General features: G+C 41.8%; 1 protein-coding gene across 1 annotated transcript in view; it reads right to left on the bottom strand.

Annotated features, from left to right (window-relative positions):
* Positions 1 to 13528, bottom strand: part of fam83c (family with sequence similarity 83 member C) — a 95466-nt gene extending 81938 nt beyond the window's left edge. The window contains exon 1 of the mRNA XM_060919105.1: positions 12856 to 13528. Within this exon, the coding sequence (XP_060775088.1) occupies positions 12856 to 13344 (489 nt within the window). The 5' untranslated portion in view covers positions 13345 to 13528. The remainder of the gene's footprint in view (positions 1 to 12855) is intronic.
* Positions 13529 to 22375: the final 8847 nt, after the last annotated feature.

Raw genomic sequence — 22375 nt, 5'->3', positions numbered from 1 at the left:
GGGGTCAAACGCATAAAATGAAGGTGGCGGTTAATCCTCGCCTTACCCACTCGTTGATCTTGGGTACTGATTGGCTGGGATTTAAAGAATTAGTGGAGTATTTAACACGTAGTGGGTCCTGCCCTAGTAGGTCATGGGAAGATCCTGGTGTGGCATTGGCTGGAGAAGCTGTTGCAGAGCCGTCCACGTCGATACTGCATCAGAGTGAGGAGCACCCCGCTCCTCCTCCCTCTCTCGGGGAGTCCCTTGGGGATTTCCCGTTAGAGCAGTCGCGAGACGAGACTCTGCGGCATGCATTTGACCAAGTGAGAGTAATCGATGGTCAAACTCTTCAGCCAAGCGCGGCACCAACCTTCCCCTATTTTGCCATTATTAAAGATAGATTGTACCGAGTGACGCAGGACACTCAAACTAAGGAACGAGTAACCCAGTTGTTAATCCCAAAGAGCCATAGGGAACTCGTATTCCATGCGGCTCACTTTAATCCCATGGCCGGACACTTGGGGCAAGACAAAACACTAGCCCGAATAATGGCCTGGTTCTATTGGCCAGGGATTCGTGGGGATGTCCATCGGTGGTGTGCGGCGTGCCGTGAATGCCAATTAGTAAATCCCGCAGCCACTCCAAAAGCGCCGCTGTGCCCTCTTCCTCTATTCGAGACCCCATTTGAGTGAATTGGGATGGATCTCGTCGGGCCATTAGATCGGTCAGCACGGGGACATCGCTTTATTTTAGTTCTTGTGGACTATGCAATGCGATATCCGGAGGCAGTGCCTCTCCGCAATATCTCAGCATGCAGTATTGCAGAAGCACTCTTCCGCATTATCTCCCGGGTCGGGATTCCAAAAGAAATCCTGACAGACCAAGGCACCTCGTTTATGTCACGCACACTGCGTGAGCTGCATGGGTTACTGGAGATTAAGTCTATCCGCACCAGTGTCTATCACCCACAAACGGATGGATTAGTCGAGTGATTCAACCAGACACTCAAAAACATAATCCAGAAATTCGTTAGTGAAGATGCGCGTAATTGGGATAAGTGGCTCGAACCCCTGTTGTTCGCAGTACGAGAGGTCCTGCAAGCCTCCACAGGGTTTTCTCCCTTTGAATTATTACATGGGCGTAAGCCGCGTGGCATTCTGGATGTGCTGCCAGAAAATTGGGAGGAGGGACCTTTACCGAGTAAAAATGAAATCCAGTATGTTCTTGACCTGCGCACAAAACTCCACACCCTCACGCAATTAACACAGGAGAATTTATGGCAGGCACAAGAACATCAAAGCCGGCTGTATGACAGGGGCACGTGCCTTAGAGAATTCACGCCAGGAGAAAAAGTACTCGTGTTATTGCCCACGTCGAGTTCTAAATTAGTCGCCAAGTGGCAAGGGCCCTTAGAGGTCACACGGCGAGTCGGGGACGTCGACTATGAGGTAAAGCAAACGGATAGGGGCAGGGCACTGCAAGTCTACCACCTTAACCTTTTAAAACACTGGAATGAGGGGGTCCCCGTGGCGTTGGTGTCGGTAGTCCCAGAGAAGGCAGAGCTGGGGCCGGAGGTAAAAAAGATAACATCTCAGGCCACTCCGGTCCCTTGTGGAGACCACCTCTCGCCGACCCAACTCACGGAGGTAGCCAAGTTGCAGAAGGAATTTTCTGACGTGTTCTTGCCCCTTCCGGGTCGGACCCACCTCATAGAACACCACATCGAAATGCCCCCGGGGGTGGTAGTGTGTAGCCGCCCTTACCGCTTGTCCGAACACAAGAAAAAGGTGGTTCGGGATGAACTCAAGGCCATGCTCGAAATGGGCATAATCGAGGAGTCCCACAGTGACTGGAGCAGCCCAGTGGTCCTGGTTCCCAAGACTAATGGGTCGGTCCGGTTCTGTGTGGACTATAGAAAGGTCAACGTGAGGTCTAAATTTGACAAGTACCCAATGCCTCGCATTGATGAGTTGCTTGATTGGTTAGGCATTGCTCGCTTTTATTCGACACTGGATCTAACCAAGGGATATTGGCAGATCCCCTTGACTCCTCTATCCCGATAGAAAACGGCCTTTTCCACACCATTTGGTTTACACCAATTTGTCACGCTCCCCTTTGGGTTATTTGGGGTGCCTGCTACGTTCCAGCGGCTTATGGACAGGGTCCTCTGCCCTCATGCTGCCTACGCATCCGCCTATCTGAATGACATAATAATCTACAGTCATGATTGGCCGCGGCACTTGGAACACCTGAGGGCTGTTCTAAAGTCGCTGAGGCGAGCGGGCCTCACAGCTAACCCGAAAAAGTGTGCGATTGGGCGGGTGGAAGTACGGTATCTGGGGTTCCACTTGGGTCATGGGCAGGTGCGTCCCCAAATTAACAAGACTGCAGCGACTGCGGCCTGCCCGAGGCCCAAGACCAAAAAGGAGGTGAGGCGGTTCTTGGGGCTGGCTGGCTATTATCGTAGGTTTATACCTAACTATTCAGACGTCACCAGCCCGCTAACCAACCTCACTAAAAAAGGGGCTCCAGATCTGGTCCAGTGGACGGAGCAATGCCAACAGGCCTTCTCTGAGGTAAAAGCTGCACTGTGTGGGGGGCCACTTTTACACTCCCCTGACTTCTCTCTCCCCTTTATTTTGCAGACTGATGCATTGGACAGGGGGCTGGGGTCCGTTCTGTCCCAGGAGGTGGAGGGTGAGGAGCGCCCGGTGCTGTACATCAGCCAAAAGCTGTCGGTGCGCAAAAGCAGGTACAGCACAATTGAAAAGGAGTGTCTCGCCATCAAGTGGGCGGTCCTCGCCCTCCAATACTACCTGCTGGGACGCCCTTTCACTCTCTGTTCAGACCACACGCCCCTCCAGTGGCTCCACCGCATGAAGGATGCCAATGCGCAGCTCACCCGTTGGTATCTTGCTCTCCAGCCATTTAAGTTCGAGGTGATCCACAGGCCGGGGGCACAGATGGTGGTGGCGGACTTCCTGTCCCGTCGGGGGGGGTCAGCTTCAGGCCGGACGGCTCCCCGGCCTGAGTCGGGTGGTGGGGGTATGTGGCAGCGGGGGTGTGGCCAAGCAGCAGTCTGTGAATGGAGGGCAGGGTCAGGGAAGGTAAGTGGCTAGGTCATTACACCTGATGTCAATTTGTGTGTGTGTGTGTGTGTGTGTGTGTTGCAGGGATGGAGTATAAAGGGAGGGAGAGAGGAGAGAAGAGGAATTCGCTCCCCGACCATAACACGTGTGCGTGCGTGCATGAGTGAGTGAATGAATGGAGTGAAAGAAAGAAAGAAAAAGCTGAAAAGCCGAATAAAGTGCGTGTGTGTAAACACAAACTCTCGCCTGCCGTGCTTCTGTGATCCACCCACATCGGGGATTACTACACATGATTTGGGCCTGTTTTGCTGCATCTGGGCCAGGATAGCTTGCCATCATTGATGGAACAATGACTTCTGAATTATACCAGCAAATTCTAAAGGAAAATGTCAGGACATCTGTCCATAAACTGAATCTCAAGAGAAGGTGGGTCATGCAGCAAGACAACGACCCTAAGCACACAAGTCTTTCTACCAAAGAATGGTTAGAGAAGAATAAAGTTAATGCTTTGGAATGGCCAAGTCAAAGTCCTGGCCTTAATCCAATTGAAATGTTGTGGAAGGACCTGAAGCGGGCAGTTCATGTGAGAAAACCCACCAACTCCCCAGGGTTGAAGCTGTTCTATACAGAGGAATGGGCTAAAATTCCTCCAGGCCAATGTGCAGAAGTTAGCAGAAACTTTTAGATGCAGTTATTGCTGCACAAGGGGGGTGGGGGTGTCACACCTGATACTGAAAGCAAAGGTTCACATGTTTTTGCCACTCACAGATATGTAATATTGGATCACTTTCCTCAATAAATGACCAAGTATAATATTTTTTTGATGTACACTGCAACCCCACTATAACAAACTCCTTGGGGGACATCCAAATATTTTGTGATACCAAAAAGTTCGTAATACTGAATTGGACCCACTTGTCACACCACACACTCACTCTTATGTAAAACAAGACCAACTGTGTTTAATTTATATTTATGCTTAAATTCACTTACACATTTACAAAGTAAAGGAAATAAGTCACTTTTTTCAATGGCATAACAATAATGTGAATATTACATTACAGGCATTAAACAGACACTCTCATCCAGAGTGACATACAACAGGACCCTGACATACCCACAGCAGTGGGCAGCCCATGGAGCAATTGGGGATAGGTGCTTTGCTCAAGGGCACTCCAGCCATTCCTGCTGGTCCAGGGAATCGAACGGGCGACCTTTTGGTCCCAAAGCTGCTTCTCCAATCTTTAGGCCATGGCTTCCTATGTAAACTATCAGTTAGTAAAAGTACGTGTTGCAGTAAGGGTGTGGTTGAGTGTCTGCTGTGAATGACTAGGAGTCACGCTGAACCAGCAGGTAACTAGTAATGTGACGAGTTACACCTGTATCGAATTACTGGCTGTCTATTAACATGTCTGTGTCTTTTAGATGGTTAGTAACAAGAGAGAGAGTCGTGTTTCCTAACATGCACACAAAACCTAAAGATGATTATTTAATTAAAAATAAATAAAAAAATACAAAACAACAACAAAAAAACAACCCTACGCACCTTGAACTGTCCTGAACAGAGGCACTTATTTCTTTGTCTGTTATGGAAATGACAATGGTTACCAGTGTATCACTGTCAGTGTCCACCCACTGACTCTGTTTTCTAAATCTTCACCATTCAGTTCATTAATTTGTTGCAAATTACATTACATGGCAATGAGTAGACGATCTTATCCAGAGTGATGTATAATGAGCGCAAAAATCACCGATGATGTCAGCAGTCATTTTGTCTTTTTATCGACCTTTTGAACACCATTTTCAATAATTGCTAGTGGTTGACACCTAAGCAAAGCGAGTTAAGTCTTTGTTAACTTGACTGTGGACTTGATTATTGTTTGTCTCTAGTGGGAAGAGGAGCACATAGCTCAGTGATTTTGTTTTTGAAGACTCTGACTCCATCACTAAACACAGGGGACACAAAGTTAGTTCATTATATGGGAAAGCTCATAGTAAAAGAGTTCATCATAGCGTGGTTGCAGTGGATTTGGTTTAGTACTGACCGACATACTGTACACCCTATTATTTATAAATGTTATATATTTTAATGCACTGCCAATTTCAAGCCAAATTAGCCTGGTCAAAGTGTTAAGGTCAATGTTTAAGTTTCAGAAAGTAATTATCACTCTGGGTAAAAGGTGAATGGTCATAAAAACATATTGCAATGTTTCCACTAGGATTCTTTTTTTTTCCCCCAGCTGCATGGGTAAAGAGGTTTGTTGCACTTGGGTCGTGCACACGCTAATACACTGACAGTCAGAATACAAGATCAATATGTAATAAAAAAAAAAAAAGTGTGAGACTAATTTTTTCTTTACAAAATTAATTCCAAGTCAAGTATCATGATACTTAAAGACAAAAAATTATTGATTATTATCTACAAAAATTAATTATTTAACACTGAAAAGGAGGAGGAAAAAATTCTGTAATTAAAAAAAAAAAGCATTTCATGATTTTAAAGATTCAGTTTAACATCACATCAGGGTCCTGTTTACCCGGTCAGGGTTTTTGTTTTTTCGCAATAATGATCAGCTCGCTGTACATTATCCCTGACATTTTGCCCAAATCTAGTATAAATGCATCATTCTTGGACACATTATTAATAAATAATTTTATTTTAATTAATAACTAATTTTACCCTAGTCTTAGTTTTTCCCTCCACTCTCCTCTCTTTCTGTTCCATTTCCTGCTCCAGTCCTCCTGCCTATCTACTTGTCTAATAAGGTTAGATTTGACAATAAGTAACAGATAATTCTCTCATCACAAATACTTGATCACACAATCTGTAAGAATATTAAAATACTGTAGTAGCCACCACTCAAGTTATATATTTTAGAATCAGAGGCATTTCTTTCTGTTCAAAACTTCAGGGCAGAGCCAAGAACCTTGAGCCCCTCCCTAGCTAAACTTACCAGACATCTTTCTCGTATAGGAGATATATTTAACAAATTCATTTGAAAATGTAAATCAGGAACATTTTAATACAACCCTGATTGCAAAAAAGTTGGGACACTGTAAAACATAAATAAAACTGAATGCAATGATATGCATATCTTTTTTCAATTGAATACAATATAAGGACAATATTTAATGCTCAAAATGATAAACTTTATTTTTTGTACATATCAAAGTTCTTCCCACGCCATGTGGCACTGATCTCCGTTTCTGTAGCCCTCGGCCTATTACATAGCTAGGGTTACAGTGGGGGGCTAGTCCTCTGGTAACCGCAAGAGTTTGACTCCCCACTCGCATTTGTATTGCCTTGCCAGATGGCAGTAGGTACCATTTTTATGATGGTCTTTGGTATGACCCAACCGTGAGTAGAACTCATGATCTCCTGATTGAAAGGCTGACACGCTAACCACTAGGCCACTCATCATTTTCTGTACATATAGACTCCTGAATTTGATGCCTGCAATCTGTTAAAAAAAAAAATAGGGAAAGTTTAATCACTATGTTACACAACTGTTTCTTTAAACACTAAATAAGTGCTTGGGACCTGAGGACACCAATTGTTAAAGTTTGAAAGTGAAATTTTTTTCCCCAATTCTTGCTTGATATATGCCTTCAGTTGCTCAACAGTCCAGGGTCATCTTTATCATATTTTGCGCTTCATAACACGCCACACATTTTCAAAGGAAGGCAGTAAGGCCAGTTTAGCATGCACTTACTATGAAGCCACACTGTTGTAACACGTACAGAATGTGTCTTGACATTGTCTTGCTGGAATAACTTCCTCGAAAAAGATGTTGTCTGGATGACAGCATATGTTGCTCCAAAAGCTGCATGTACCTTTAAGCATTAATGGTGCCTTCACAGATTTGCAAGTTACCCATGTCATGGGCACTAACATACCCCCATACCATCACAGATATTGGCTTTTTGATCTTTATGCTGGTAATAATCTGGATGGTCCTTTTCCTCTTTAGCCTGGAGGAAACGACATCCGTGATTTCTAAATCCAATTAAAAATGTAGTCTTGTAAGACCACAGCACACTTTCCAACTTTGTGCCAGCCCAGATCAAATGAGCTGGGGCCCAGATAATTTGGTGGCGTTTCTGGATGTTGTTGATATATAGCTTTTGCTTTGCATGGTAGATGCAGTGATAAACTGTTTACTGACAGTGGTTTTCTAAAGTGTCCCCAAGCCCATGTGGTAATATCCATTACACAACTGCCAGTTTTTAAATGCAGTGCAGCCCAAGGGATTGAAAGTCACAGGCATTCAATTTTGCTTTTCAGCCTTGCCCCTTACCTGCCGAGATTTCTCTGGATTCTCTGAATCTTTTGATGATTTCATGGATTGTTGATGGTGAAATCTCTAAATTACTTGCTTATGTTGAGAAACATTGTTTTTAAACTGTTGGACTATTTGCCCACGCAGTTTTTCATAAAGTGCTAAAACTCACCCAATCCTTTCTTGTGAACAACTGAGCCTTCCCAATTAAACTGTTTACCTGTAGAATGCTCCAAACTGGTGTTTTTTGTTTTGTTGCCAAGTTGGCAATATGCAAAAGTACTGCCCTGCCGACCAAATATCATAAGGTTCAGAAGGTTTTGAGCATTCAACAACTTTCCCAGTCTTTTGTTGCCCTTGTCCCACATATTTTGAAACTTATTACAGGCATCAAATTCAGAACGAATGTATATTTACAAAAAAACAAAGTTTTATCCATATGAACATTAAATATCTTGTCTTTGCATTTTATTCAATTAAATATAGGTTGAAAAGGATTTGGAAATTATTGCATAATGTTATGTCCCAAACTTTTTGGAATTGGAGTTGTACATAGCTAATATAAAAATAACTGCAATTATTTTATCAATGTGTATTGAAGTAATGTTACTAGAATTATGATTCACTGAGTTTGGCAACACTAAGGTTACCTAGCTAATGTAAGCGGGACCATTATTTCACAACACATTAATATTAATAAGAATTAGTTGGCCATGAACATCAAGAGAAATACAACCCCAATTCCAAAAAAATTGGGACAAAGTACAAATTGTAAATAAAAACAGAATGCAATGATGTGGAAGTTTCAAAATTCCATATTTTATTCAGAATAGAACATAGATGACATATCAAATGTTTAAACTGAGAAAATGTATCATTTAAAGAGAAAAATTAGGTGATTCAAAGTTTCATAACATCACATCTAAAAAAAAGTTGGGACAAGGCCATGTTTACCACTGTGAGACATCCCCTTTTCTCTTTACAACAGTCTGTAAACATCTGGGGACTGAGGAGACAAGTTGCTCAAGTTTAGGGATAGGAATGTTAACCCATTCTTGTCTAATGTAGGATTCTAGTTGCTCAACTGTCTTGGGTCTTTTTTGTCGTATCTTCCGTTTTATGATGCGCCAAATGTTTTCTATGGGTGAAAGATCTGGACTGCAGGCTGGCCAGTTCAGTACCCGGACCCTTCTTCTACGCAGCCATGATGCTGTAATTGATGCAGTATGTGGTTTGGCATTGTCATGTTGGAAAACGCAAGGTCTTCCCTGAAAGAGACGTTGTCTGGATGGGAGCATGTGTTGCTCTAGAACCTGGATATACCTTTCAGCATTGATGGTGTCTTTCCAGATGTGTAAGCTGCCCATGCCACACGCACTAATGCAACCCCATACCATCAGAGATGCAGGCTTCTGAACTGAGCGCTGATAACAACTTGGGTCGTCCTTCTCCTCTTTAGTCCAAATGACACGGCGTCCCTGATTTCCATAAAGAACTTCAAATTTTGATTCATCTGACCACAGAACAGTTTTCCACTTTGCCACAGTCCATTTTAAATGAGCCTTGGCCCAGAGAAGGCTTCTGGATCATGTTTAGTTACGGCTTCTTCTTTGAACTATAGTGTTTTAGCTGGCAACAGCGGATGGCACGGTGAATTGTGTTCACAGATAATGTTCTCTGGAAATATTCCTGAACCCATTTTGTGATTTCCAATACAGAAGCATGCCTGTATGTGATGCAGTGCCGTCTAAGGGCCCGAAGATCACGGGCACCCAGTATGGTTTTCCGGCCTTGACCCTTATGCACAGAGATTCTTCCAGATTCTCTGAATCTTTTGATATTATGCACTGTAGATGATGATATGTTCAAACCCTTTGCAATTTTACACTGTCAAACTCCTTTCTGATATTGCTCCACTATTTGTCGGCGCAGAATTAGGGGGATTGGTGATCCTCTTCCCATCTTTACTTCTGAGAGCCACTGCCACTCCAAGATGCTCTTTTTATACCCAGTCATATTAATGACCTATTGCCAATTGACCTAATGAGTTGCAATTTGGTCCTTCAGCTGTTCCTTTTTTGTGCCTTTAACTTTTCCAGCCTCTTATTGCCCCGTCCCAACTTTTTTGAGATGTGTTGCTGTAATGAAATTTCAAATGAGCCAATATTTGGCATGAAATTTCAAAATGTCTCACTTTCGACATTTGATATGTTGTCTATGTTCTATTGTGAATACAATATCAGTTTTTGAGATTTGTAAATTATTGCATTCCGTTTTTATTTACAATTTGTACTTTGTCCCAATTTTTTTGGAATCGGGGTTGTACATTACAAATTTTTATTTAAACTGTAAAATCTATCCAACTCAATGTTCGCTAGTTACATCTACCGCTCTCTGTCTCTCTTCCTCTCCTCTTGGCCAGATGTTGCTTTGTAGCTCCATTTCTTGCATCCATGGTTTTCAATTAAAAAAACCCTCCGCAGAGTCGTGTAAGTGTGACTTCATGAGATTTCATAAAATTCTGAAGCAACGATGGCAATAAACAATGAGCATCTACAGTGATTAAATAGGCGCAGAGTGGTGTTTTCACCATTTGTTACATTTCTTGGGTATGACAAATTACAGTGCAATAAAATGGCATACCAATTTAAATAATGTCTCTGGCACAGATTTTCTATTTATTAGGGGAAAGAGGCATTAGGCCACACTTTAAAAAAATAAATAAATAAATACATGGTATAGAGTTTAACTTTCTTAACAGTGTAATAGAAAACACACACACAAACACTAACTGGCATGAAATCCAATGATAAAAGTGAAAGTTTTCCAACAGGTCCATTTTTTTTTAATAGTAGAGCCAATGCCCCACAGGCATGGGATAATAAACCCCCAGCAAGAGTTCAACTTTCAATTTCTATTTCATTTTATTATGTACAATTATCAAGCATTCCAGTTGGCTCCTGAGTAATCTGCAATAATGTCTAACATGCTGGTGATAAAGTCCATGTATTTTCAACGTAGTGGGGCCCAATACCCCCCTTTTTCCTATATTATTATATCTGTTTGGAGTTATAGACAGTTAAAAAGAGGATGTGCACTCGTGACACTGAACTCACCCGATTTTTCAACATCATAAGATTACAAATCTTTGTACATATTGATTTTTTTCTTCATTTCAAAAATCAAACCCAAAGACAGCTTAATAAAACAAAATAAAACAAAACACTGGAACAGAGGCAGGAGTGGTATTATGTGTATATACTGCTTCACACACTAGCATGTCAATCTAGTATGTTAGTAGAAACACACAACTACACCTACATACTTGCCAATCCTACCAATTAACATGGCAGTCTAGCAATTTTGACAGGTGAATACTACCTACCATTTTTAGTTCTAAAAACTACCACATTACATTACAGGCATTTATCAGACGCTCTTATCCAGAGTGACGTACAACATACCCGGATCAGCCTGGAAAGCAGTTGAGCCTTGCTCAGTGGCACTTCACCCATTCCTGCTAGTCCAGGGAATCAAACCAGCAACCTTTTGGTTCCAAAATCATTTCTCTAAATATTAGGCTATGGTGTCCCCATGGTTAGAGCAGCATTACAAAATAACCAGTGAACACTGTTGGATTTGCTCTTCTGATCTTGGTTCAGCTATTTTTGGCACAGGGGACACAGTGTCAAATAGTCATATTCAGTGAAGCCGAGAGCCAATGGAAAGGCATGATAATGGTGTTGAACCTAAACTGTATCTTACCATTCCACTGGCTATCATTACAGTTCTAGCCAATCAGATATATATATATAGATAGATAGATAGATAGATAGATATACACACACACATATAAAGTGTGTGATATTTATATACAAGTGTGTGATTTTGATATATCAAAATCACACACTTAAATCACACTATATATATATATATATATATATATATATATATATATATATATATCTCACACATTTAATCACACACTTATGTATATAAAAACCACACATTTTGTGTGATATATATCACAAAATGTGTGTGATTTTTATATACATAAAAGTGTGTGATTAAATGTGATATATATATATATATATATATATATATATATAAATAAATCACACACTATATATATATATATATATATATATATATATATATATATATATATATATATGTGTGTGTGTGTGTGTGTGTGTGTGTACATATACATACACACACTTTTTAAAATCCACATTTCACTGGATATGAGCAATCACAAGCTCTGATTGGCCGGCCACTCTACTACTAGGCTATCAGCAATGGCAAAGCTGGTATAGAGAAAAACAAAATGGTGTTGCTGAACCAACCGAGTATGAAATAAAAACTCTACTTGAAAACAAACCCCCACCCCCCAAAAAAATAAAAATGCGACAAAATATGGAACAAAAAGTATTTGATGGTAAGAACGTAGCCTTTTCTATTTCAAGAATTATTATTATAGCATTTTTCACAAATTGCTACTGTCATTTGGCCGTTTTTTTTACATTCTATGCTGAAACGATTGTCAAACGGTTTTTATAAAGCTTTTAAATTTATTGAATTTGCAAAAAATAAAAATGCTCCATTTCTCAAAATCCATTGAATGTGGAAATAATAAAACAGTTATTCCACTCACTCAATCTTATTGTCCATGAGCTGACAGCTGATGTGGCACGTAGCACCAGGTTGGCTATAAACCATGTACGATGAGACTGAGTGGAATAACTTAAATATAACTGTTAAATATATGTCGACCTGATTTCCTGAGCAATGTTCTTCAAATAATAGCACTCAGAATGCACTTTTTTTTTCTTCCATTAATTTTCCAGGGGACCCCTAGAAGGGCGCGACTGCATCACACAATCTGATCAACCGCTTTTCATTCCCTGGGGGTTTCCACGCATACACCTATGCTTTGTAAATATATAATGGCAGATAAATAATATTCCGTATATGATAAGTAATTACAGAATAATTAATTTACAATAACATTTACTACTATTATCAAAAACCCAGGAGGTGATACCACAATACCAAATGATTAAGCAGGTTGTCAAGTTGTTTTTTTTAAACCTAAATGACACGACTTTTTAAAAACTTTTGAAAGTCAAAAACAACTTGTTTTGCTCACCTCGGATTAGAGTGAAAACATGAAAGAGAAATCCAAATATTAAAAAAAAAAAACATTTTATATATCACACAAAACGGTTAATAGTGCTGATGTAAGTGTGAAGAATGAAACGACTTAGTAATGACAACTTGCTCCGCTTTCTCGTATCATCACACAAACACCATCTCTCAAAGATTCCTAAGAACTTACTTGGATGAGCCACTTCGCATTGAAATAGTAACTTGTATCAATTAAAAACAAACTCGCTATGGCCCGTGACAATTTATTGCCGACTAATTTTCAAGATCACTCTTTTGTGAACTTTTCATAAGGATTAGTTCATGAGGACGTGATATGCCCCTTGTATTTTCCTTACCTTCTTGGCCTTACTGATTAGGGATCGAACCAAATCTTTGACATTTTTCGACTTGTCTCTTTGGAAGTAGATCTGGGTCTCGCAGGGCCCGTGGCGGTTGGACACCTCGGGCCAGCCGAGCTCCAGCATAGGCGGCTCTTCATCTGACATCATGGGGAAATAAGTTCCTGAAGTGAGCTCTGAAACTGTGTCTCCTTCTCCAAAGTCTCCCACTCCATTAGAGCCGTTCTCGGGTTTCCCGGTCTTAGCCTGATGTTCAGTAATATAGCGAATTTCTAGTGTAGAGAGAAAGTTGAGCTCTTTTTCCTCAGTTAAAACCCGCCGGTATTCTTTCTCTCCGGACTCGAGAAGCGCGTCCGTGGCGAGACGTGCTGCTTCATTATGGCTCAGCTCTAACGTGGAAGTGGGCCGCCATAGGTTCTTCACCTCTTCCAGGCGCGTTGCAAGCTTTCCCAGCGCTTTGCGCCCGCTACTTATAGGATTCAACATCGCGCTGATGGCCGGCAAAGCTGAGCTCGTCCTGCGTTAATTTTCTGTTTTCAAATAGCCTACAACACCCAGTAACAAGTAGTTAGCAGGAAGTCAGGTGAGACTGCTCCCAGTCATGATAGTAAATGGTTTCGGGTTTTCTACTCTTCACTCACCTTGCTTTTACCTGTCGAGTTAGAGACTTGTTGGCTCCACCTCCTGGTCACATGACCCAGAAAGGTAGCAGACAAAAAAAAAAAAAACACCTGCGCTCTTGTCCAAACCAATTTCCAAACTCTGTTTCAAACAAAACGGCCAGAATACAAGCAGCCAATTGCCAAAAACTCAAACAGTATTCAATAGGAACACACACTCCCTATTGTGTGTTTTCGTAATTACCATCTGTTTTCCCCACAGCTTGGAATACCAGTCACGTGACGCGGAAACACAGCGCCTTGATCAATCGGACACATGGATGCTGAATCCGGGCTGTCCCTTTCGGTCCTGTTTGCGTGGCGCATGCGTTAACGTTACACTAAAGACTCGTCATGTGCTACGAAGCTTGAGTATGCAAGTTTATAACATAAGAACGCGATGCCAAATCCTTCGTTATGAACGTTTATAATAACGTGGTGGTATGCTTAACGTGGACATGCTTATTTTGCATTCTCTAAAGTGGCTGGTCTCCAATCATTTTATGTAATTAATTATATAACACTACAAATTAAGCTATTCACTTTCCATAAACAAAGTAAAAACGCTTTCAGTCATGATCTCTAGACTATAACCATGATAATCAAAAGGAAAATATCTATAAGCCTATTCCAAATTTAGTTTAATAACAATATTTTATCATACTAAATTATCAATAAAACATTCCAGTTATTAAAAGAGAATTTGCTGTAGTAATTGATGCTATTCATAATACAATTATAGCCCATTTTTAAATCACAATGCCACTCCTCATTCTTTGTTTCACACCCACTGAAAATAGAGGTTGGCTAATTGGTTTCTTATCCAAACCCAGTGTGGCACATAGAGTTCTTTCGGAAGAAAGTAATCTTTGCCTATATTATGGAGTCGGATATTTTTCTGTGCCCTGGACCTCATAAATATTTTATAAGAAACAATATTAAAGCACGATCATATTAAAGCACTAAAGCACTATTTATTTTACAGACTCAACTTATATATTGTAAGTATTACTTCCTATTTGGGGGCGGCACGGTAGTGTAGTGGTTAGTGCTGTCGCCTCACAGCAAGAAGGTCCTAGGTTCGAGCCCCATGGCCAGCGAGGGCCTTTCTGTGTGGAGTTTGCATGTTCTCCCTGTGTCCGAGTGGGTTTCCTCCGGGTGCTCCGGTTTCCCCCACAGTCCAAAGACATGCAGGTTAGGTTAACTGGTGACTCTAAATTGACCGTGAGTGTGAATGGTTGTCTGTGTCTATGTGTCAGCCCTGTGATGACCTGGCGACTTGTCCAGGGTGTACCCCGCCTTTCGCCCGTAGTCAGCTGGGATAGGCTCCAGCTTGCCTGCGACCCTGTAGAAGGATAAAGCAGCTAGAGATAATGAGAGAGAGAGAGAACTTATATATTGTAAGTATTACTTCCTATTTGGGGGCGGCACGGTGGTGTAGTGGTTAGCGCTGTCGCCTCACAGCAAGAAGGTCCTGGGTTCGAGCCCCATGGCCGGCGAGGGCCTTTCTGTGTGGAGTTTGCATGTTCTCCCCATGTCCGCGTGGGTTTCCTCCGGGTGCTCCGGTTTCCCCCACAGTCCAAAGACATGCAGGTTAGGTTAACTGGTGACTCTAAATTGACCGTAGGTGTGAATGTGAGTGTGAATGGTTGTCTGTGTCTATGTGTCAGCCCTGTGATGACCTGGCGACTTGTCCAGGGTGTACCCCGCCTTTCGCCTGTAGTCAGCTGGGATAGGCTCCAGCTTGCCTGCGACCCTGTAGAACAGGATAAAGCAGCTAGAGATAATGAGATGAGACTTCCTATTTGCTGTTTTTTGGAAACATTGTTTTAAAAAGCCAGTTGTGTTTTTGTGCACAACTTTGTGCTAAATAAATTTTCTTTATGGTTAAAATATGTTTTATTTGAACTCAGTAAGTTTTGCAAAGGTTTTAAAGGAGATACGCAGAACCTTTATTTTTAAATACATTTCTGAGTGGATAGTATCTCCATCCTTGACTCTTGTATGCTGCATAAATGGGAATTAAAAATATATATATTTTTGAGAGTTAAAATCGACCGCAAAGTTGGCATTCGAGCTGCCCCACTGAGCCAACCAGCCCTGAGTGGGTGATGTCATAGCTGTAACCGGTTTTAAGGCCAAGGCTTTTGACAGCTGTAGACCAAAGTCATATATAAATAAATATTTATGGTGAAAGTAAGAAATACCGTTACCAACTTGCTCAACTAAGACTGATTTGACTTCATTGATTGTGGGTTGACTCTCATTAAAACAGGATAGGTGTTATAACTGATGCAACATACAGTACATGTACATGCATGCATTTTCACTGATAAAACGTAAAAGGCTAATTAAATAATCAGATGAAGTGAGACAATCACATTCTGAAGCAAATTAAATAATCTTATACCGGTAACTTAAGCACACAATACAAGTTACATATATTAATCTAAATGCAGGTAAACAACGAGTGTTGTTGTTTTGTTGTTTTATATCCAAATGAGAGTCGCTTTTTACCCGTCTGTGTTCTCACTTCTTGAAGTGAGATCTTGTGGCCAATTGTTTTGAAACAATCTGACTTTCAGTTGTTCATTCAGTTTGCCGTTCAATCGCTTCTTCCACGTAAGGACAAGATATTGCTGCTGAGGCAAGCATATCCAGTGGAGAAATCAGACGGTGGCTCTACTCATTCTCCATTTTCTCCATACTGAGTACTCCGCCATTACTGCTTGGCTCAGGCAGTTACTAAAACGCAGGACGGGACGTCACTGGTTTGAGCAACAACCGCGGGGAGCTCACTGCCTGAGCGATAATATGTCCCGTTCTGTCCCAGGTTTTAGCAACAACCCTCGGCTCACACTCCAAGAGAACTGGTGCAAATGAACTTACTTTCCTTTTCTTATAGTTTTCTTTTCCTTTAATTGTTGGTACTGCACCCTCTTTCAATACGGGCTTATAGCCAATGCTCCTCAACAGATCAGTGGTCTCGTACGAGTCTTCAGTAAAATGTGCAGAGCAGAGGAGAGATCACTGTATAGGCACCCAATGTGCCCGTGAACTTCTCGCAAAACGCGTCCAAATGTTTGCAGTTTGAACATTCTTGGGCCATGAATGCAACGTAAATCCACCTTCTGTCATGTTGCTGCACCCGCCAGCAACACATATGTGGCAGATCACAGAATCCAGGGACACATGTCGGCCCGGGGGCATTTTGAGTTATTGACAGATTCAGAAAGTACAGTTTCTAAGCTTTCCAATGATGCCTTCCATGTGGAGATGTGACAATATTTGAAGAATGTGTGGCCTTTTGAAAGTGTATACTTCTTAAAACAGAAAAGGGAGAAAATCGCCCTCAAAGTTTTCCATCTCAGCTACTCTGGGTGTAGGACGGGCACATAATGGTGCTCATTTGCATGAAATTAAGGAAAGCTCTACCCCCTACGAGCTAGCACGATACTACTTTCATGTAAACAAAGATCACCACGTCAATTTTCCTTCCATGCAAAGTATGCCCAACACAATTATGAAGTACAAAAATAAGTCCTAAAGTATACTTTAACGTTTTGTGGTTGAAAAATTACTCACACCGTAAGAAAGAAAGATAGCACGATGATGACACAACTAACACAACACTAGTTTCATGTAAAGCCTCGGTCACAACCGGCCGTACAGTACGCGCTCCTACGGCCGGTCTACATTTAAAAAACGCAAGAAACACACAGAGAGTGCGCGTGTGAAACGCACGAGAGCGCGCGTGTGAAAAGCACGAGAGCGCGCGTGTGATGTGCTGATTTTTGAGCCGCAGACCAGCCGCAGAGGTTCTTTGTCATGTCAAACAAACTCTACGGGCACTTACGTTTTTTTCAGGTTGCAAGACAAACTTACGGCCAACGCGCGTCTTTCTCCGTGAACAAAAAAACCCCGCAGCGATTTGGGAAACGCCAAAAATCACATGGCCAAAAAATCGTACGTCCAGTTGTGACCTAGGCTTAACCAAACCACAACACTCTCCATTACATGCAAAAATAACCACACAGCCTTAGATTAATAAACTTACCCCATCAGAAAGAGAAACGGCGCCTTGCACACACCAATGCCTCCGATGGAATGTAATCCTAGAACGGTCCGTGTATCATCCAATCATTCAAGTATTCCATTCAATCTGGAAAACGAGGTTGCGGTTTTTTTTGCTAGAAATGGTGATCTCCGATGTAAATACCGTGTGTCTGTTTGCTTCGCGGTGTTTGCTCCTCTGCGCTCTGTTTAGTAACTCATTCCATAGTGAAATTACACGCCTGTATGCAGGTTAAGTAGCCATGTGCTCAACTCGGATCATACAGCTGATTCGCGGAAAAAAAATTACTTAAATCTTCATGTGAATGGCCCATATGGTAATTTACCCACACCCCCCAGCAGGCTACAGTCCTGACAAAAACGAGACAATTTGCAACAAAGAAATGTATGCTTTTCCAACAAAACAATCTATTATCTGAAATACTGATTGCATTCTTCAAGATCTCAACTTGCACATGATGGAAAAAAACAAAAATCACAAATTTAAAAAAAAAAATATGCTTCTTTTGCGATTATCTCGGATTCATTTCAGCCGACATGTGTCCCTGGATTCAGTGAGGGGTCACATATATGTGGCATGGCGATAAATTAGCTCAAAATGGAGGATCGGAGTTGCAGTCAGCTCTGTGTTTTAGTATAGCGGAAATGGAGATGAGACCGATAGACTTCCTGCTGTGACATCACGGACGTCATGGTCATTCACTCAGACCACTACCTATATGAATCACTTTAATCATTAAAATTACTATATTATATTTATTGTTAAAGCTTAAAACTATCCCGATGCCATTCTTGATGTCTCAAGGCAATTATAAACAAAAAGTGAGGCCATGGTTCTGCGTATATGCTTTAAGAATGTATTTTTTTTTTTATAATCAAATGACTGATTTTACTTGGAATGTTTTAGAAAATACAAAAAATGTAAAGTTACAAAGCAAAGCCCATTTTCATGTTTTCAGGATGGATAGGAAGAAATATTTGAATACTTAAGTTATTACATGTTACATATATATATATATATATATATATATATATATATATATATATATATATATATATATATATATATATATATATATGTGTGTGTAATGTGTAACATGTACTGTAATGTTGTAAAATGACATAAGCATGGTACATATTTGGCAGCATCATTAAGTATAATTCAAAAAAATAATGTCTGCAAATTGGACAGCAGCTGCCTGAATGACGAGGGAAAGATTATACTTGTGGGGTCCAAGCACCCTTCTCAAGTAGCGCCCCCTATGGCCAGGTCTTGTCCAGTTTCACAGAACATAGAACTGCTGAAGTTTTCTGATGATAGCTCAGTGCTAACACTGTCAAAGTTGATGGGTCAATGGTCATTGTTTTTTAGGGTCCGAGCACCGAGGTGCAGACATATGGCCTGCACCATAGGTGCAAAGCCCTACTGTTTTTGGCATGCTTTTTAGGGCTCGAGCACTGAGCTGCAGGCCATAGGTGCAAAGCCCTATTGTTTTTTCCTGTTTATTATTATTATTATTATTATTATTATTATTATTATTATTATTATTATTATTATTAATAATAATAATAGGGCCTGAGCACCATAGGTGCAAAGCCCTATTGTTTTCAGCATGTTTTTTCTTATTAGTGCCTGAGCACTACAGTGGTGCTTGAAAGTTTGTGAACCCTTTTGAATTTTCTATATTTCTGAATAAATATGACCTAAAATATCATCAGATTTTCACACAAGTCCTAAAAGGAGATAAGGAGAACCCAGTTAAATAAATGAGACAAAAATATTATACTTGGCCATTTATTTATTGAGGAAAATAATCCAATATTACATATCTGTGAGTGGCAAAAGTATGTGAACCTCTAGGATTAGCAGTTAATTTGAAGGTGAAATTAGAGTCAGGTGTTTTCAATCAATGGGATGACAATCAGGTGTGAGTGGGCACCCTGTTTTATTTAAAGAACAGGGATCTGTCAAAGTCTGATCTTCACAACACATGCTTGTGGAAGTGTATCATGGCATGAACAAAGGAGATTTCTGAGGACCTCAGAAAAAGCGTTGTTGATGCTCATCAGGCTGGAAAAGGTTACAAAACCATCTCTAAAGAGTTTGGAGTCCACCAATCCACAGTCAGACAGATTGTGTACAAATGGAGGAAATTCAAGACCATTGTTACCCCCCCAGGAGTGGTCGATCAACAAAGATCACTCCAAGAGCAAGGCATGTAATAGTCGGTGATGTCACAAAGGACCCCAGGGTAACTTCTAAGCAACTGAAGGCCTCTCTCACTTTGGCTAATGTTAATGTTCATGAGTCCACCATCAGGAGAACACTGAACAACAATGGTGTGCATGGCAGGGTTGCAAGGAGAAAGCCACTACTCTCCAAAAAGAACATTGCTGCTTATCTGCAGTTTGGTAAAGGTCATGTGGACAAGCCAGAAGGCTATTGGAAAAATGTTTTGTGGATGGATGAGACCAAAATCCCAGTAGAACTTTTTGGTTTCAATGAGAAGCGTTATGTTTGGAAAGAGGAAAACACTGCATTTCAGCAAAAGAACCTTATCCCATCTGTGAAACATGGTGGTGGTAGTATCATGGTTTGGGCTTGTTTTGCTGCATCTGGGCCAGGACAACTTACCATCATTGATGGAGCAATGAATTCTGAATTATACCAGTGAATTCTAAAGGAAAATGTCAGGACATCTGTCCATGAGCTGAATGTCAAGAGAAGGTGGGTCATGCAGGAAGACAATGACCCTAAGCACAAAAGTTGTTCTACCAAAGAATGGTTAAAGAAGAATCAAGTTAATGTTTTGGAATGGCCAAGTCAAACTCCTGACCTTAATCCAATTGAAATGTTGTGGAAGGACCTGAAGCGAGCAGTTCATGTGAGGAAACCCACCAACATCCCAGAGTTGAAGCTGTTCTGTACAGAGGAATGGGCTAAATTTCCTCCAAGCCGGTGTGCAGGACTGATCAACAGTTACTGGAAACATTTAGTTGCAGTTATTGCTGCACAAAGGGGTCACACTAGATACTGAAAGCAAAGGTTCACATACTTTTGCCACTCAAAGATATGTAATATTGGATCATTTTCCTCAATAAATAAATGACCAAGTATAATATTTTTGTCTCACTTGTTTAACTGGGTTCTCTTTATCTACTTTTAGGACTTGTGTGAAAATCTGATGATGTTTTAGGTCATATTTATGCAGAGATATAGAAAATTCTAAAGGGTTCACAAACTTTCAAGCACCACTGTATATAATAGTCCTATATATAATAGTGATATAGGATAAATTTCACTTTGTAGTATTTGACTCTGTCAAACAGGAAGTCAGCCAAGCTGTATGGAATGTGGGATTTTGAAATTTTTCTGTGCTGTTTTGAGGGGCTTACCATGGCTAAAAATTCATGAAACTTTGCAGATACATTTGTCCTATGATATAATTTGAGATGATATGGTAAATTTGTCTAGGAGGGCTTCATTAACTCCATAGCACCACCTAGTTAAAAAATACAGATTTGACACCCTGTACATATTCGAAAACTTATGAAATTTGGTACACACGTCAGACATGGGCAAGGCTACTTAGCTGTAGGGGCTTGGCCCCAGGTGTGTCCGGGGGACTCCATAGCGCCCCCATATGACATAGAGACTCCTGCCCGGTGTATAGTTTCACCAATACATGTCAAATTTGTTAGGTTTGTGGAGTACCCTGAGCCAAACAAAATTACCTATACATTGCATCAGCCATACTCAACAGGAAGTGAGCTATTTTTGGTTTTGTGCATTTTGAGACTGTGTCAGCGGGGACATGGCTAAGCAGCAGTCTGTGAATGGAGGGTGGGGTCGGGGAAGGTAAGTGGCTAGGTCATTACACCTGATGTCAATTTGTGTGTGTGTGTGTGTGTGTGTGTGTGTTTGTTTGTTGCAGGGATGGAGTATAAAGGGAGGGGGAGAGGAGAGAAGAGGAATTCGCTTCCCGACCACAACACATGTGTGCGTGCGCGTGTGAATGAATGAATGCTGAAAAGCTCAATAAAGTGCATGTGTGTGAACATGAACTCCCGCCTGCCATGCTTCTGTGCTCCACCCACATCGGGGATTACTACAGTGGTGCCGAAACCCAGGACGCACAGAAGGGAACCACCCCATGGAGTCCTCCCCGTTCAAAGAGCTCATCCTTGCCCTCACTACCGCCCAGCAGAACCAGCATCAAGAGCTGATCACCCTCCGAAAGGAGCAGCAGCAGCGCTTCGAAGCCTTGATGCTGGCCCAGCAGGAAGATCGTCAGGCATTCCGGCACCGGCTCACGTCAGCAGGGCCGCCAGCCACTGCTGCCGCCACCCTCACGAAGATGGGACCGCAGGACGATCCGGAAGCATTCCTCGCTCTCTTTGAGCAAGCAGCCGAGGCATGGGGGTGGCTGCTGGAGCAGCGCATGGCACGCCTCCTCCCGCTCCTGACTGGCGAGGCGCAACTTGCAGCGCAGCAGCTCCCTGCTGACAGCTGGCTGGTCTATATGGACCTGAGGAAAGCCATCCTGCAGCGGCTTGGCCACATCCCGGAGCAACACCGTCAGCGCTTCTGGACGCTGACACTGGAGGAGGTCAGCCGGCCGTTTGCATTCGGCCAGCAACTCCGGGATGCCTGCCGGCGGTGGCTGAGGGTGGAAGACCGCGATGCCGAGGAGATCATTGATCTGGTGGCACTGGAGCAATTCATCTCTCAACTTCTGGAAGGAATGGCTGAATGGGTCCAGTGTCCAGTGTCCAGGGTCCAG

The sequence above is a fragment of the Neoarius graeffei genome, chromosome 4 (genome assembly GCF_027579695.1).
Source record: "Neoarius graeffei isolate fNeoGra1 chromosome 4, fNeoGra1.pri, whole genome shotgun sequence".
Classification (NCBI taxonomy): domain Eukaryota; kingdom Metazoa; phylum Chordata; class Actinopteri; order Siluriformes; family Ariidae; genus Neoarius; species Neoarius graeffei.
This window is presented reverse-complemented; position numbering and strand designations above follow the sequence as displayed.